Source organism: Theropithecus gelada, chromosome 16, assembly GCF_003255815.1.
Source record: "Theropithecus gelada isolate Dixy chromosome 16, Tgel_1.0, whole genome shotgun sequence".
NCBI lineage: Eukaryota > Metazoa > Chordata > Mammalia > Primates > Cercopithecidae > Theropithecus > Theropithecus gelada.
Window position 1 is genome coordinate 3,120,787 of NC_037684.1, and position 17,915 is coordinate 3,138,701.

At 43.3% G+C, this 17,915-nt stretch overlaps 1 protein-coding gene and 1 long non-coding RNA gene across 3 annotated transcripts in view; one reads left to right on the forward strand and one right to left on the reverse strand.

Annotated features, from left to right (window-relative positions):
* The window catches only part of TAOK1 (TAO kinase 1), a 172,736-nt gene that overhangs the window by 141,878 nt on the left and 12,943 nt on the right, over nucleotides 1-17,915 (forward strand). Inside the window, exons 18-20 of one of the 2 annotated variants that reach the window (XM_025361611.1) lie at nucleotides 2,787-3,026; nucleotides 10,918-11,130; nucleotides 12,750-12,932. In XM_025361611.1, coding sequence (XP_025217396.1) covers nucleotides 2,787-3,026; nucleotides 10,918-11,130; nucleotides 12,750-12,932 — 636 coding nt within the window. The remainder of the gene's footprint in view (nucleotides 1-2,786; nucleotides 3,027-10,917; nucleotides 11,131-12,749; nucleotides 12,933-17,915) is intronic. The other variant, XM_025361612.1, reaches the window with a different exon arrangement.
* On the reverse strand, nucleotides 12,737-14,441 carry LOC112609151. Its single transcript, XR_003116171.1, has 2 exons — nucleotides 14,369-14,441; nucleotides 12,737-12,919 (listed from the first exon to the last, which is right to left on the reverse strand). It is a non-coding gene; the product is annotated as an uncharacterized LOC112609151 (long non-coding RNA).

Genomic DNA, 17,915 nt, shown 5'->3' on the forward strand with positions numbered 1-17,915 from the left:
ATCTCGGCTCACTGCAACCTCTGCCTCCCAGGTTCAAGCAATTCTCCTGCCTCAGCCTCCCAAGTAGCTGGGACTACAGGCATGCATCACCACACCCAGTTGATTTTTGTATTTTTAGTAGAAATGGGGTTTTGCCATGTTGGCCTGGCTGGTCTCCAATTCCCAACCTCAAGTGATCTGCCTGCCTCAGCCTCCCAAAATGCTGGGATTACAGACATGAGCCACCATGGTCAGCCTTGATTTTTACATATGAGGAAATTCATTGGGCAGTTTTTGCCTCTGACCTGAAATGGGTTCCATGAAGTGTGTGTTGCCCTTAAATACATTTTTATCATCATGTGATTATTAATTGGTAAATGTTGTAGAAACTCTTCTGCCAATGAAAACAATTATTCTTGGCTGGGTGTGGTGGCTCATGGCTGTGATCCTAGCACTTTGGGAGGCCGAGGCAGGTGAATCACTTGAGGTCAGGAGTTTGAGACCAGCATGGCCAACATAGTGAAACCCCATCTCTACTTTTAGTAGAGATACAAAAAAATGAGCCAGACGTGGTGGCGGACACCTGTAATCCCAGCTACTTGGGAGGCCGAGGCATGAGAATCAATTGAACCTGGGAGGTGGAGGTTGCAGTGAGCTGAGATCATGCTGCTATACTCCAGTCTGGGCCACAGAGCAAGTCTCCATCTCAAAAAAAGAAAAGAATTATTTTCATTATTAAGATACCTGTGAGTATAGATAAATTTCTGAGAGTGGGTTGAAATAATATATTTCATGCTTGTAATATATTATGCTTGTAATATAGCATAATTGTGCGAGTTTACTAATAAATTCAAATTAAAGCAGTTGCATCCATTACGTAAGAAAAATGTAGAAGATTGATACATTCAATCCTAGTAATGGCGTGTGTTAACAGACACTATTAGTAAGACTATAAATTGATATTGCCCCTTTGGAGCATGATTTAACAGTAGCTTTTAAAATTTAATACGCGGCCGGGCGCAGTGGCTCAAGCCTGTAATCCCAGCACTTTGGGAGGCCGAGACGGGCGGATCATGAGGTCAGGAGATCGAGACCATCCTGGCTAACACGGTGAAACCCCGTCTCTACTAAAAAATACAAAAAACTAGCCGGGCGAGGTGGCAGGCGCCTGTAGTCCCAGCTACTCGGGAGGCTGAGGCAGGAGAATGGCGTAAACCCGGGAGGCGGAGCTTGCAGTGAGCTGAGATCCGGCCACTGCACTCCAGCCCGGACAACAGAGCGAGACTCCGTCTCAAAAAAAAAAAAAAAAATTTAATACGCACGTAGCATATATCCATCAAATCCACTTCTAGAACTCTGTCCTACAGAAATAACAACATGATTCTATGATACAGTATAAATAGATACTTATTGAAACTTTATTTATAAAAGTGAAACATGGGCTGGAGCAGTGGCTCTCACCTATAATACTTGAGGTCAAGAGTTCAAGGACAGCCTGGTCAACGTGGTAAAACTGTCTCTACTAAAAATATTTTTAAAATGAGCTGGGTGTGGTGGTGCACGCCTGTAATCCCAGCTACTCAGGAGGCTGAGGCACGAGAATTGCTTGAACCTGGGAGGCAGAGGTTACAGTGAGCTGAAATTGCACCACTGCACTCCAGCCTGGGCAACAGAGTGAGACTCTGATTAAAAAACAAAACAAAACAGTGAAACATAGAAGCAGCTTAAATGTCCAAACACACAGAGGAATGATTGAAAGAATTATGGCATCACAAAGCACTAGGTTACAATGAAACTTTTAAAATTTCTATGTACTGGCTGGGTGCAGTGGCTCACACCTGTAATTCCAACACTTTGGGAGGCTGAGGTGGGAGGATCACTTGAGACCAGGAGTTTGAGACTACCCTGGGCAACATAGCAAGACCCTGTCTCTACAATGTTTTTTTTTCCTGAGACTCCGTCACCCAGGCTGGAGTGCAGTGGCATGATCTCGGCTCACTGCAACCTTTGCCTCCTGGGTTCAAGCCATTCTCCTGCCTCAGACTCCCAGGTACCTGGGACTACAGACATGCACCACCATGCCCGGTTATTTTTTATTTTTTATTTTTTTTAATTGAGACAGAGTCTTGTTCTGTCACCCAGGCTGGAGTGCAGTGGCGCGAGCGCGATCTCGGCTCACTGCAAGCTCCGCCTCCCGGGTTCATGCCATTCTCCTGCCTGAGCCTCCCAAGTAGCTGGGACTACAGGTGTCCGCCACCATGCCCGGCTAATTTTTTGTATTTTTAGTAGAGACGGTTTTCACCGTGTTAGCCAGGATGATGTCAATCTCCTGACCTTGTGATCCACCTGCCTCAGCCTCCCAAAGTGCTGGGATTACAGGCGTGAGCCACTACGCCTGGCTGTGTCCATGTTCTTAATCACCACACTCACCAGAGTAGACTGCATGTAAAATAATTGAATAGAATACTCTGAAGAAACTGAAAGGATAACTTAGGAGCCCAATTCAAATATAAAATTAGGAAGTAAACAAAAGAAAAATGTTAAACCTCTTGATATAGATGTAATAATGTCTTAAGCTAATGGCAATAAAATAATATGAATAAATAGTAAATTAATATGATAAGGAAATTTGTGCTACTAATTGCCCATTTAAAGAGGTAAAAGTCACAACCCTAATATTTACTATGCAATTATAATTGAATAACAGGGTTAATTACATCTGTTTACTGGTTATTCTGGTTTTTAGGATTTTTTTCTGGCATTATACAGCAGTAAATTATACCTTTGTCTTTTGTGTTATGGATTAGGAGTTAAACAAAAGACAGACGCAGAAGGACTTAGAACATGCCATGCTACTCCGACAGCATGAATCCATGCAAGAACTGGAGTTCCGCCACCTCAACACAATTCAGAAGATGCGCTGTGAGTTGATCAGATTGCAGCATCAAACTGAGCTCACTAACCAGCTGGAATATAATAAGCGAAGAGAACGAGAACTAAGACGAAAGCATGTCATGGAAGTTCGACAACAGCCTAAGAGTTTGAAGGTATGGTTAGCCTAAGCTTTTTGACAACAGGGAAGAGAATGAAAAGGTATCCATGTAAGCAGGAAAAGTCTTAAGACGAATGTCTAGTCATAAAGAAATTGACTAAGCTTCTTTTCATTTTTAGCATCTTTGGTTGATTTTAATGTTGAATGCCTGTTGCTACAGTCTTTTGCTTATGTATTTCTCATCAAAGTACAAAAAAGTGGCCAAAACTTTTAACCATGGGAAGTGCCAGTAGATAAGAATCAAGATTCTTGTTTTAAACTTACCCAAGGGCAGAGCACGGTGGCTCACGCCTGTAATCCCAGCACTTCAGGAGGCCAAGGCAGGTGGATCACCTGAGGTCAGGAGTTCAAGAACAGCCTGGACAACATGGCGAAACCCTGTCTCTACTAAAAATACAAAAATTAGTTGGGTGTGGTGGCACATGCCTATAGTCCCAGCTACTTGGGGGGCTGAGGCAGGAGAATCCTTTGAACCCAGGAGGCAGAGGTTGCAATGAGCCGAGAACACACCACAGCACTCCACCCTAGGTGACAGAGGAAGACCCTGTCTCAAAGAAAAATTTACCCAAATGTCCAAGGTCAATATTATATTCTACATGTCAACAAGCTAACCATTTGGCTTATCTCTGTTGTTCCAAGTAAAATTTTAGAACCATAATTTGCTGTAAATATGACTTGTACAAAATTTAAAGACATGAAAGTGCATTATAAAATAAAAAGTTTTAAGCTGCATAGCCACTAGTTAGAAAAATAATAACAAGAAAAAAGTTTTCTTCTTTATGCTTGTTCCTCCAGCCACCTGATCCATCTCTCTCAAGGACAAAGTCAACTACAGTTACCAATTCTGAAATTTTTGTTTGTTTTTGAGACAGAGTCTTACTCTGTCACCCAGGCTGGAGTGCAGTGGGGCGATCTCGGCTCACTGCAAGCTCCACCTCCCGGGTTCACTGCATTGTCCTGCCTCAGCCTCCGTGTAGCTGGGACTGCAGGCACCCACCACCATGCCCAGCTAATTTTTTGTATTTTTAGTAGAGACGGGGTTTCACCATGTTAGCCAGGATGGTCTCAATCTCCTGACCTTGTGATCCACCTGCCTCAGCCTCCAAAGTGCTGGGATTACAGGCGTGAGCCACCACGCCCGGCCCACGTGAATCTTAATATACAAAACCACCCACTATATAGTCTGTCATCGATGATAAGCACCTTAGTTGCCCTGTACATATCTGTACATTTTAAACTTTTGTTTATATTCAGTAAGGTCCAGTTTCCACAGTATTTCCTATTTAAAGCTTCCCCTGTACTCCTACCCAGCCATTTTTATAAGCTATTTGATATTTAAACTATAAAATGGTTCTTGGTTTTACTCTGAGTAACTGTGCTGGAGTACAGTGAAATTCATTCACAGAGGTAGTCTGTGTGAAAATCTAGAAACTACAACACACTCAATGGTATTCCCAATGCCCACCCAACTCCATTCAAACAAGCTGTCCTGAACAAAATATAGAAACGATGTTAAGATGCTTTATTGTTTTCATGTGAATGTGAGTAAAATTTCACCTTGCTATGTCTTCAAAATAGGTAAGTTTTATTTACAGAGTGGTTATGTTGACTACTAACATAACCTTCCTTAGTTAATGCTTAGAAAAACTGGAATTGTAATGATATTTTAGATTTATTTTGTTTTTACAGTAAGGAGATACATAATCATTTAGCTACAGAAAGACAATCTCCCATGAAAAGATTTTTAAACTAACGTGTCAGCAAAGTCAATTGTGATTTTAAAGCCAACAGCACCGAGGAATAAACCAAACTGAAAGTCGTACTGTAAATCTGAAATGACTGGCTGCATTTCCCTGGGGCTTGGGTAATGGATAGTTGTTGGACATTTAACCATTTCTTTCTATTTCCTGTCATTAGAACTTTTCCGTTTTAAAGCTTATAAACAGTAATCTGATTCTCTCAGATAGTATATTAAAAGTGAGGAGAAAATAAAGCTTCATTAATCATAGTCAGACTTTAAATAAAATGCCTTTCTGATTACAAGTGAGCTCAAGGTTTCCTGTTAGGGAAGAAAAATCACCATTTTCCTCATATTTATGTGTATCTATTTACTTAGTCAACTGGAGCATTTTAACCCCAAATCATCACATTTCTATTTACTTAAGTAATCGTTGCCTTTTCCAGTTTTCTCCTTAAGTAGTGGAGGCAGAATTTAGAATATAGCATCAACTGTGTTTGATGGAGGAGAGGAGATTGCAGTTGGAACATTTTATTTATGTTGATTAGGCTCTGTGGGGGTGGGGTGCTGTTTCTGTGGAAAGGGTCGGGTGAAAATCTGCTGCCTACTCTGCTGTTTCTTCAGCTTTCATCCAGATGATGCTTTGTCAGCACTAAATGAGTAGAAATAACTGAAACTTGCATTCATCTCGCTTTCATTTGAGTCACACATTGAGGGATATAGTTTATTCTTAGTATAAGCATTAATTTTACTCTTGTTAAAGAAAAATTTTTCAAGGAGTTATTTTTTCTCGTTAGGCAGGGATGTGGAATGATTACAGTATTCCTGGCACAATGTTTTTTTGTTTTTGTTTTTGTTTTTTTGGTTTTTTTTTGAGATGGAGTTTCGCTCTTGTCGCCTAGGCTGGAGTGTAGTGGCGTGATCTTGGCTCACTGCAACCTCCACCTCCCGGGATGAAGTGATTCTCATGCTTCAGCCTCCCAAGTAGCTGGGATTACAGGGGCCTGCCACCACGCCCTCGTGTTTTTAGTAGAGATGGGTTTCACCACCTTGGCCCTGCTGGTCTCAAACTTCTGACCTCAGGTGATCTACCCGCCTCAGCTTTCCAAACTGCTAGGATTACAGGTGTGAGCCACCACGCCCAGCCCAGCACAATGCTTTAAAAATGAAAAGTTTTGGCTGGGCGCAGTCACTCACACCTGTAATCCCAGCACTTTGGAAAGCTGAGGCAGGGGATCACCAGGTCAACAGACCATCCTGGCCAACATGGTGAAACCTCGTCTGTACTAAAAATACAAAAATTAGCCGGGCATGGTAGCGCGTGCCTGTAGTCCCAGCTACTTGAGAGGTTGAGGCAGGAGATTCTCTTGAACCCGGTAGGTGGAGGGTCAGTGAGCCAAGATCGTGCCACTGCACTCTAGCCTGGCGACAGAGCGAGACTCCATCTCAAAAAATAAAAATAATGTCCAGGTGCGGTGACTCATGCCTGTAATCCCAGTACTTTGGGAGGCTGAGGTCGGGAGTTTGAGACCAGTCTGACCAACATGGAAAAACCCTATCTCTACTAAAAATACAAAAGTAGCTGGGCGTGGTGGCGCATGCTTGCTGTCACAGCTACTCGGGAGGCTGAGGCAGGAGAATCGCTTGAACCCGGAAGGTGGAGGATGGTGGAGGTTATGGTGAGCCGAGATTCCGCCATTGCACTCCAGCCTGGGCAACGAGGGCAAAACTCCATCTCAACAAATAAATAAATAAATAAATAAATAAATAAATAAATAAAACCTTTTAAAAGAATGGATGCTATTTTACTGAGGCAGAAGATACTATCTAAATTTCATTGTTCCATTTCTGTCTAGAAGCACTTGAAACAACTTTGTTAACCATGAATGGTTGTTTTTGTTTGTTTTCGCTCTGTCACCCAGGCTGGAGGGCAGTGGCAGTCTTGGCTCACTGCAACCTCTGCCTGCCAACTTCAAGCGATTCTCCTGCCTCAGCCTCCCGAGTAGCTGTGATTACAGGCATGCGCCACCACACCCGGCTGATTTTTGTATATTTAGTAGAGAAGGGATTTCGCCATGTTGACCAGGCTGGTCTTGAATGCCTGACCTCAAGTGATCCACCCGCCTCAGCCTCCCAGACTCTTGGGATTACAGGCGTGATCCACCACACCCGGCCTAAGAATGATATTTTAAAATGGTGCTACTCAGCCTGAGCAACATAGTGAGACCCTGTCTCTAGAAAAAATTACCAGCCTGGGGGAGCATAGGGAGATCTCATCTCTAAAAATAAAGCCAGGCACAGTGGCTCACGCCTGTAATCCCAGCACTTTGGGAGGCTGAGGCGGGCAGATCACGAGGTCAGGAGATCAAGACCATCTGGCTAACTGGGCAAAACCCCATCTCTACTAAAAAAAAATTTAGCTGGGCATGGTGGTGTGCGCCTGTAGTCCCAGCTACGCAGGAGGCTGAGGCAGGAAAATCACTTGAACCAGGTAGTCAGAGGTTGCAGTGAGCTGAGGTCATGCCACTGCACTCCATCCTGGTGACAGAGCAAGACTCTGTGTCAGGAAAAAAAAAAAAAAGAGAGCATGATGACATGCCTGTGGTGGTCCCAGCTACTCAGAAGGCCGAGAGGCAAGAGGATCACTTAAACCCCAGGAGGCTGAGGCTATGGTGAGCCATGATCATGCCATGCACTCCAACGTGGGCGACAGAGTGAGACCCTGTCTCAAAAAAAGAAAAGAAAAAGATTAAAAAGCCAAACGTGGTGATGGCTCACACCTGTAATCCCAGCTACTTGGGAGGCTGAGGTAGGAGCATTGCTTGAACCTGGGACGTCAGGGATGCAGTGAGCCATGATCATGCCACTGTACTCCAGAGCCTAGAGGACAGAGTTGAGACTCTGTCTCAAAAATAAAAGCAGGCTGGGCGCGGTGGCTCAAGCCTATAATCCCAGCACTTTGGGAGGCCGAAACGGGTGGATCACGAGGTCAGGAGATCGAGACCATCCTGGCTAACACGGTGAAACCCTGTCTCTACTAAAAAAATACAAAAAAATAGCCGGGCGAGGTGGTGGGCGCCTGTAGTCCCAGCTACTCGGGAGGCTGAGGCAGGAGAATGGCGTGAACCCGGGAGGCGGAGCTTGCAGTGAGCTGAGATCCGGCCACTGCACTCCAGCCTGGGCAACAGAGCAAGACTCCGTCTCAAAAAAGATAAATAAATAAAAAAAATAAAAGCAGTGCTACTAAGTGCCTCTATTAAAACTCTTAGCTAAACTAAGAGTTTCTCTTACTAGCTAGACGTTTCTTGACCCCTCACAAAATAAAGACATATTACTAGGATCTAGTGCCTCAGATGGTGAAAAATACAGAAAGGTATATTTAATGTTGTAGTATTGAGGGGAGTACTTCTTAGATATGTGTGTAAATTTGGTCACATATCCATTTGTTTCATGATGAATAGCCAATCAATACCTGGCGGTATTTATATTAAGGTAAAAAAATAATTTCAACTATAGGTTCTGCCTCAGTGCAGTAAATCAATGTGTTGTCACTTGTAGGATCAACTGGTACACCTTGCAGAAACAGACCTCATCTTATTAAAACTTCTTAAAACCTGAGTTCATAGAATACCCAACCTGCTGATTAACCAAACACTAAAGCCAAAGATCTTCTGTCTCTAAACTTAAATATTTTCATCTTAGAAATGTTTATATACTGTAGTTCATGTCTGTTACCCCAAGAAGAGGGTTGTCTCCTCCGTTAGCACATGAGTTTTGTTTAACCTTTGAAAGATTAGTTTTGTTATGGTTTTGTGTGTGTGTGTGTTTGAAACAGAGTCTCTCTCTGTTGCCCAGGCTGGAGTGCAGTGGTGCAATCTTAGCTCTCTGTAGCCTCCATCTCCCGGGTTCAAGCAATTCTCATACCTCAGCCTCTTGAATAGTTGGGATTACGGGCATGTGCCACCACGCCGAACTAATTTTTGTATTTTTAGTAGAGACAGGGTTTCACCATGTTGGCCAGGCTGGTCTCAAACTCCTGACCTCAAATGATCTGGCCACCTCAGCCTCCCAAAGTGCTGGGGTTACAAGCGTGAGCCACCACGCCTGGCCAAGATTAGTTGACTGACGTTTAAGTTTTTGCTTGTGTTAAAGAGTAAACCATTGCTAAGTATATCTCTACCTAGTTTATTCTCTTAAGGAAAAGACCATTGTAATAACAGTATTAATAATTCCGAATAGAGATTTCCAAGTTAGCCTCACATTTGGTACATAAACTGTATAGTTGGAGTTGAGAGTGTCATTAAAAGAAATTGGGGGCAAGGCACAGTGGCTCATGCCTGTAATCTCAGCACTTTGGGAGGCCAAGTTGGGCAGATTGCCTGAGGTCAGGAGTTCAAGACAAGCCTGGCTGACATAGTGAAACCTGGTCTCTACTAAAAATAGAAAAATTGGCCGGGCGTGGTGGCACAAGCCTGTAATCCCCGCTGCTCGGGAGGCTGAGGCAGGAAAATCGATTGAACCCAGGAAATGGAGTCTGCAGTGAGCTGAGATTGCACCACTGCACTACAGCCTGAGCAACAGAATGAGACACCGTCTAAAAAAAAAAAAAAAAAGAACAGAGAAGAACAAAGTGTTTCTAAAACAAACAGAATAAATGTGCTTTATTTTCTGTCTCTAGATCTGATAAGATATTGTCTCACCAATAAAGTGCTTTTATATCTTTTTTTTTCTTTCTTTCTTTTTTTTTTTTAGAAACCAGTGTCTCACTCTTGTTCAGCCTAGAGTCCAATGATGCAGTCACGGTTCACTGCAGCCTTGAACTCCTGGGCTCAAGTGATCCTTCTGCCTCAGCCTCCCTAGTAGCTAGGACTACAGGTGCGCATCACCGTGCCTGGCTAATTTTCAATATTGCTTTGTAGAAATGGGGTCTCACTGTGTTGCTCAGGCTAGTCTGAGAACTCCTGGCCTACAAACAATCCTGCCATGGCCTCCCAAAAGTACTGAGATTACAGGCGTGAGCCACCATAATTGTATTATGCTTAATTCATGAGAAAAAAATTTAATTTTCTAAGCCACACACAGTGGCTCATGCCTATAATTACTGTACTTTTAGAGGCTGAGGTGGGAGGATCGCTTGAGGCCAGGAGTTTGGAACCAGCCTGTGCAACGTAGGGAAACTTCATTGCTACCAAAAAAAAAAAATTAGCCAGGAGCTGGGTGTGGTGGCTCATGCCAGTAATCCCAGCACTTTAGGAGGCCGAGGCAGGTGGATTGCTTGAGCCCAGGAATTTGAGACCAGCCTAGGCAACATGGTGAAACCCTGTCTCTACAAAAAATACAAAAATTGGCCAAGTGTGGTGGTTCACGCCTGTAATTCCAGCATTTAGGAAGCCAAGGCAGGCAGATCACTTGAAGTCAAGAGTTCGAGACCAGCCAGGCCAACATGGTGAAACCCTGTCTCTACTAAAAATACAAAAATTAGCTGGGCGTGGCGGCACATGCCTGTAATCCCAGCTACTCGGGAGGCTGAGACAGGAGAATTGCTTGAACTCGGGAGGCAGTGGTTGCAGTGAGCCAAGATTGCGCCATTTGACTCCAGCCTGGGCGACAGAGCAAGACTCAAAAAAAAAAGCCGAATGTGGGTGGGGCACTCACCTGTGGTCCTGGCTACTCAGGAGGCTGAGATGGAAGGATTGCTCAAGCATAGCAGGTTGAGGCTACAGTGAGCCGTGATTGTACCACCGCATTCCAGCCTGGGTGACAGAGTGAGACTCCATCTCCAAAAAAAAAAAGAAAAAATGTAATTTTCTGTCATGAATATGCATAATAATCAAAGCTAATTTTAATATCTACTCAGGTCACTAACTTTATTAGTGAAACAACAGATACTGTTACAAGTCCTATCATAAATGGTGTTCTTTATGCCCTAATGTTTTAAATGAAGTTTTTTGTTGTAAAACTGCATAAATTTCAGTCAGCAGTTTGGCCAAATAGCCAAGTGCAAAAAGTATCTGCAACTTTATGATCTGACCTGTTTGGTTTTCCTCTCATTTTTTCCTAATAGTCTTTATTTTCATGTATGTAAGCATACCATATACCAAATACCTTGTGTTACAACTTACATAAATCTTTTTTTTTTTTCCCCCAGTCTAAAGAACTCCAAATAAAAAAGCAGTTTCAGGATACCTGCAAAATCCAAACCAGACAGTACAAAGCATTAAGAAATCACCTGCTGGAGACTACACCAAAGAGTGAGCACAAAGCTGTTCTGAAACGGCTCAAGGAGGAACAGACCCGGAAATTAGCTATCTTGGCTGAGCAATATGATCACAGCATTAACGAAATGCTCTCCACACAAGCCGTGAGTTTGCTTTTTTTGGGCAAAACAAATTTAGTGCCCCTTTTCTTCCACTACTTGAATGAAGTCACAGCAATTAAAGTACTAGTTGAAAATGATAGCTCTCCTGCAGCTTGGGAAATGTGGTGATGGTTCATTTTCTTCCTATTCTCAACATTGCTTGAAAATGTCATGATGCATGAGGTATGTCATGATGCATCAATTTTCTTTCTTTTTTTTTTTTTTTTTTTTGTTGAGACAGAGTCTTGCTTTGTCGCCCAGACTGGAGTGCAGTGGCCGGATCTCAGCTCACTGCAAGCTCCGCCTCCCGGGTTCACGCCATCCTCCTGCCTCAGCCTCCCGAGTAGCTGGGACTACATACGCCCGCCACCTCGCCCGGCTAGGTTTTTGTATTTTTCAGTAGAGACGGGGTTTCACCGTGTTAGCCAGGATGGTCTCGATCTCCTGACCTTGTGATCCGCCCGTCTCGGCCTCCCAAAGTGCTGGGATTACAGGCTTGAGCCACCGCGCCCGGCTGATGCATCAATTTTCATTGATACATTTAGACATGAGGTTCTAAATAGGCTCCCTGCCAGCACAGATCCCAACACCTTATTGAGATTGGCATAGCAGCTTTGGGAAGCAGTGAGCAAAAGGTATTATTATAATGGGAATAAAAATGGTTGTGTTTGAGTACAAATACAAAATTTTTTTTTTTTTTTTTGAGATGGAATTTCACCCTGTCGCCCAGGCTGGATTGCAGTGGTGCGATCTCAGCTCACTGCAACCTCTGCCTCCCGGGTTCAAGCGATTCTCCTTCCTTGGCCTCCCGAGTAGCTGGGATTATAGGCGCAAAATATTTTCCATATAAGAGCTTTGTAAACTTTTTTTTAAAGGGCCAGATAAGGCGGGGCCCAGCGGTTCACGCCTGTAATCCCAGCACTTCAGGAGGCCTAGGCAGATGAATCACCTGAGGTCAAAAATTTGAGAGCAGCCTGCCCAACATGGTGAAACCCCGTCTCTACTAAAAATACAAAAATTAGCCAGGCGCGGTAGTGGGCGCCCATAATCCCAGCGACTCAGGAGGCTGAGGCGGGAGAATCACCTGAACCCGGGGGGCAGAGGTTGCAGTGAGCCAAGATTGCGCCGTTGCACTCGGACTGGGCAATTAAATGAGACTCTGTCTAAAAAAAAAAAAGGGGGTGGGGCCAGATAAGACTTTTTAGACAGGAGGCAAAACTAAGGCTATTATGTGGGTACTTACATGACCGCTTAAGATGTAACCCTTTCAAAATGAAACATCATTCTTAGCTCATGGGCTGTAAAAGACAAAAAAACAGGCACCTGCCCATACTTTGCTTATAGGCTATGGTTTGCTGGTCTTTGTTCTATAGTTATTTCCACTACAGAGGAAGAGATTCAGAGATCTAAAGAGATTCTAGGTTTTTCTTAAGAAAAATGTGGTTATTCAGGCATCCTCCAAATAGCTTATGATAGCTTTATCTTCATAATACTATTGTTAGTTATTCTGCCTTTCTTTTTCAGAGATGTTTACTCCAAGATAAAAGACAGAATCCATAGGTCATGCATTGATAGCTAACAGTAGGATATATCTGTTTCGTTTTTTTTCCTCTCTCTCTCAGCTGCGTTTGGATGAAGCACAGGAAGCAGAATGCCAGGTTTTGAAGATGCAGCTGCAGCAGGAACTGGAGCTGCTGAATGCATATCAGAGCAAAATCAAGATGCAAGCTGAGGCACAACATGATCGAGAGCTTCGGGAGCTTGAACAGAGGGTCTCCCTCCGGAGGGCACTCTTAGAACAAAAGGTATAAGTAATAGAAGGGAAAATCATTGTTTTCAAATTAGCTTTTGTCAAAAGCGTTTTATAAATATATTTTCATGTTGGCAGGGGTCACATTAGATTTCTTTCACAAAACCACATTTCCTGAATTCTGGTTATGGCAGCAGTTTTTTCTTTAAAATTACTGATTCACTGATGAACCTTATCATTAATGAGCTCCAGAAATCAAGGGAATATAATTAAGTAGTAATTGCTAGAGAAAAGATATGGGTGTGTGAAGACAGTCAGTTGAATTTGAGAGTAGCAGCTCTGAATCCATGTTCCTCACTTCTGTGTTCCTAGCTTGCTCTACCTAAGGAGGTTGGAGAAAGACTTAACTAGTGAAGAAAGAGAGCTGCATTAATTGCCTGAGAGAGCCAGGGACAAAGGATCAGGAATATATACTTTACTCATATGTCCTTGGCCTGGAGCTATACAGATTGGTAGAGGATTACTGAGGGATAGAAGGTAAAATCAGTTCCACACAGGTGAAAAGTCAGGCTGAAAAAATGTTGTTTCTAGATGCACATCTTTACTTTTTCTGAATTATTCTTGTCAGATATATTAGAAAATAGAACTAGAATCCCCAAATTTCCATCCTTTGGGATACTAAGGTATGTGTGTGTGTATTAGGGAAAAGGGTGATGGACAAAAAGGTTTTGAAAGGTAAAGAGAAGAAAGGCATTTGTTGCAAGAAGTGGAGATTAGGCTGGGCTTTGGCCTCCCAGCACTTTGGAAGCCAAGGCGGGAAGATGGTCTGAGCCTAGGAGTTCGAGACCAGCCTGGGCAACACAGGGAGACCCTATCTCTACAAAAAATTTTAAAAAGTAGCTGAGGGCCGGGCGCGGTGGCTCAAGCCTGTAATCCCAGCACTTTGGGAGGCCGAGACGGGCGGATCACAAGGTCAGGAGATCGAGACCATCCTGGCTAACACGGTGAAACCCCGTCTCTACTAAAAAATACAAAAAACTAGCCGGGCGCGGTAGCGGGCGTCTGTAGTCCCAGCCACTCGGGAGGCTGAGGCAGGAGAATGGCGTGAACCCGGGAGGCGGAGTTTGCAGTGAGCTGAGATCCGGCCACTGCACTCCAGTCTGGGCGACAAAGCGAGACTCTGTCTCAACAAAAAAAAAAAAAGTAGCTGAGTGCGGTGGCACGCCCCTGTGGTCCCAGCTACTTGGAAGGCTGAGGCGGGAAGATGGATTGAGCCTAAAAGGTTGAGGCTGCAGTAAGCTATGGCTGCACCACTGCACTCTAACCTGGGCAACAGGGCAAGATCCTGTCTCAAAATAAATGAATAAATAAAACAGTGGTCGATTATCAATTGTATCCAGGATTCAGAGATACATTCCAGAACTCTTGAGTCTTAAATTCCCAACAACTGATGTAGTCTTAGGTCCCTCGGTCATTGCATTTAATACTTACCTAATGATCTTCCTAAAGTTGTCATTGTTTCTGGACCATAGGCCTGTAGATTTTTCCTCTATTTCCTATAGTTCTTGTGCTAAAAATAGAATGCCTTATTAAAGTAAAAAAATATATTTTAAACCAGGTGTTGTGGCTCATGCCTATAATCCCAGCACTTGGGAGGCGGAGGCAAGCAGATCGCTTGAGCTCAGGAATTCAAGACCAGCCTGGGCAACATGGCAAAACCCTGCCTCTACAAAAAATACAAAAATTGGCCAAGTGTGGTGGCACACTCCTATAGTCCCAGCTACTAGGGAGATTTAGGTGAGAGGATCGCTTGAGTCCGGGAGTTAGAGGCTGCAGTGAGCTGAGATCATGCCACTGCACTCCAGCCTGGGTTACAAAGCGATACCCTGTCTCAAAAAAAAAAAAAAAAAAAAATCTTAAAAAATATCACCTCAATAAGATATAAGATATTACTATTTCTCTAGCACAGCTGTCTTTATTACTGGCTTCTTTGAGAGGTATTTGCATCTAAATATTAACTCAATTTTATTTCTTATTCAAGATGAGAAAGCTAAGGCCAGGCACAGTGGCTCATGCCTGTAATCTCAGCACTTTGGGAGGCTGAGGGGGGCAGATCGCCTGTGGTCAGGAGTTCAAGACCAGCCTGGCCAACATAGTGAAACACCATACCATCTCTACTGAAAATACAAAAATTAGCCGGGTGTGGTGGCAGGCGCCTGTAATCCCATCTACTCGGGAGGCTGAGGCAGGAGAATCCCTTGAATCTGGGAGGCAGAGGTTGCAGTGAGCTGAGATGGCGCCACTGCACTCCAGCCTGGGTGACAGAGCGAGACTCCGTCTCAAAAAATAAGATGAGAGGCCAGGCACAGTGGCTCACGCCTGTAATCCCAGCACTTTGAGAGGCCAAGGCGGGCGGATCACGAGGTCAGGAGATCAAAACCATCCTGGCTAACATGGTGAAACCCTGTGTCTACTAAAAATACAAAAAAATTAGCCAAGCGTGGTGGTGGGCACCTATAGTCCCAGCTGCTTGGGAGGCTGAGGCAGGAGAATGGCGTGAACCGGGGAGGCGCAGCTTGTAGTGAGCCGAGATAGCACCACTGCACTCCAGCCTGGGCGACAGAGTGAGACTGTGTCTCAAAAAAAGTAAATAAAAATTAGATGAGAAAGATAGAAACATAAATTTTGAAAAATATAGTTTGTTCCATGTGCAAATTTCCTAAATCTGTCTCATTCCAACTTTTTTTTTGGAGACGGAGTCTCGCTCTGTCACCCAGACTGGCGTGCATTGGCATAATCTCCGCTCACTGCAAGCTCCAACCAGGCTTGAGTGCAGTAGCCCGATCTCCGCTCACTGCAAGCTCCGCCTCCCGAGTTTATGCCATTCTCCTGCCTCAGCCTCCCGAGTACCTGGGACTACAGGCGCTCACCACCACACCCAGCTGCTTTTTTTGTATTTTCAGTAGAGACGGGTTTTCACCGTGTTAGTCAGGATGGTTTCGATCTCCTGACCTCGTGACCCACCTGTCTCGACCTTCCAAAGTGCTAGGATTACAGGCGTGAGCCACAGCGCCCGGCGGTCTCATTCAAACTTTTATATTTAAAATTTAAAGTTTTCTTTTAGGCTTCAGTATTATCACTAAATGAAAAACTCCCTATGGTATTTCAAGAATGGTGTTACAAGAGAAATATCGACACTATTAAAGTGTGATTGTAATTTTAGCTCCACCTGGTGGTTAACAGTTAAACAGCATTAATTAGCATCTTAGTCTTATTTAATATCCTAACCAAAAACTGCATGTTAATACAAAGCCATTACAATGCAGGCATAAAATCAGTACTCATTGACTCATTGGTGAAGGTACAGTAACACTTTTATACAGTGCTAATACATCTTGGAAAGCAATTTGGAGTTGCGTGTATGTATACTTGTTTGGTTTTTTTGTTTGTTTGTTTCAGCAGTCTCTCTCTATTGCCCAGGCTGGAGTCCAGTGGTACAATCTCAGCTCACTGCATTCTCCATTTCCCAGGCTCAAGCAGTCCTCCCACCTCAGCCTCACAACTACAGGCATGCACCACCATGACCACTGATTTTTTTTTTTTTTTTGGAGGGGGCAAGGGTAGAAATGGGGTTTCTCCATGTTGCCCAGGCTGGTCTCGAACTCCTAGGCTCAAGCAATCTGCCCACCTCGGCCTCCCAAAGTGCTAGGATTGCAGGCCTGAGCCACTGCGCCTGGCCTGGAGTTGTATATTTAGCCTTGTAAATGTTAAGTGTTTAAAACTTTGAGGAAAAGAAATCCAAATTACAGAAAGGAAAAGAAATCCAAATTACAGAAAAAAACACTGCATAAGTGTTAATTATAACAACTTTATAGTAGTTTAAAACAACCTATTTAAAATAGAGAAATGGCTGGGCGCTGTGGCTCATGCCTGTAATCCCTGCACTTGGGGAGGCTGAGGCAGGTGGATCACGAGGTCAGAAGTTCAAAACCAGCCTGGCCAAAATGGTGAAACCCCATCTCTACTAAAAATACAAAAATTAGCTGGTCATGGCCCAGCTACTCAGGAGGCTGAGGCAGGGGAATCGCTTGAACCTGGGAGGCAGAGGTTTCAGTAAGCTGAGATCACGCCACTGCATTCCAGCCTGGCAACAGAGCAAGACTCCGTCTGAAAAAAAAAAAGTAAATATGGCCAAGCCAACAATAAAATTTTACTCAGTCATTTAAATGATGTCTGCATAAACAGTACTAATAAGGAAAAATGTTTGTGATGTGTTTAACAAAATTTTAAGAGACAAATCCTACTTGAAGTAATGTTAGTAGTGGCTATGTTAATGTGATAGGTTGATTTTTTTCTGTTTCTTTTTTAAATATGGTTTTATTCATTTCATAATGGAAAAATGCATACAATTAGTATTTAAAAGAGTAAAAGAACAAAGGATGGTACATCTATAGTGCTTCAAGATGTTACTTGGTTTTTATGGCTAATATTTTGCCTTTCAAGCGAAGTATGTGACTACAAGGCAGGCTGGGGTCAATTAGCAATCACTAAGACCCTGTACCCTCTCTACAAAAACTTTGTAAAATCCTAGAAGCTGTAATTTGTGCACTTTATGCTTGCCGGTTGTACATACAGATGAGGAGATCTCTGAAAATAAATAGAAATGGAACTGGAGTGAATGTTAGTTGATTCTAGGTGAAAAATCATTCTGTTTGAAGATTGTTGTAAGTCTCCAAGTGAACCAAAAATTGTTCATTTAGGTTGAGACACAAACAAAATGAGCCTCACATGTACATGAAGTCTTGTTTCAATATTTGTCATCCTTCATTTACATTAAATTTTTAGATAACAACACAACTATAAATGTTAAATTATATGTGAAATATATATATATGAAAAGTAGTAGTATTTCCAGAGTATAAATGACCTTGTTTTATCATCTCATTTACTTTTCTCTCAAGATTTCTCTTAGTATTAACATCATGGTTAGTAATGTTTTTAAGTAAGAATTAAAATTTGGGGGTAGGTGCAGTGGCTT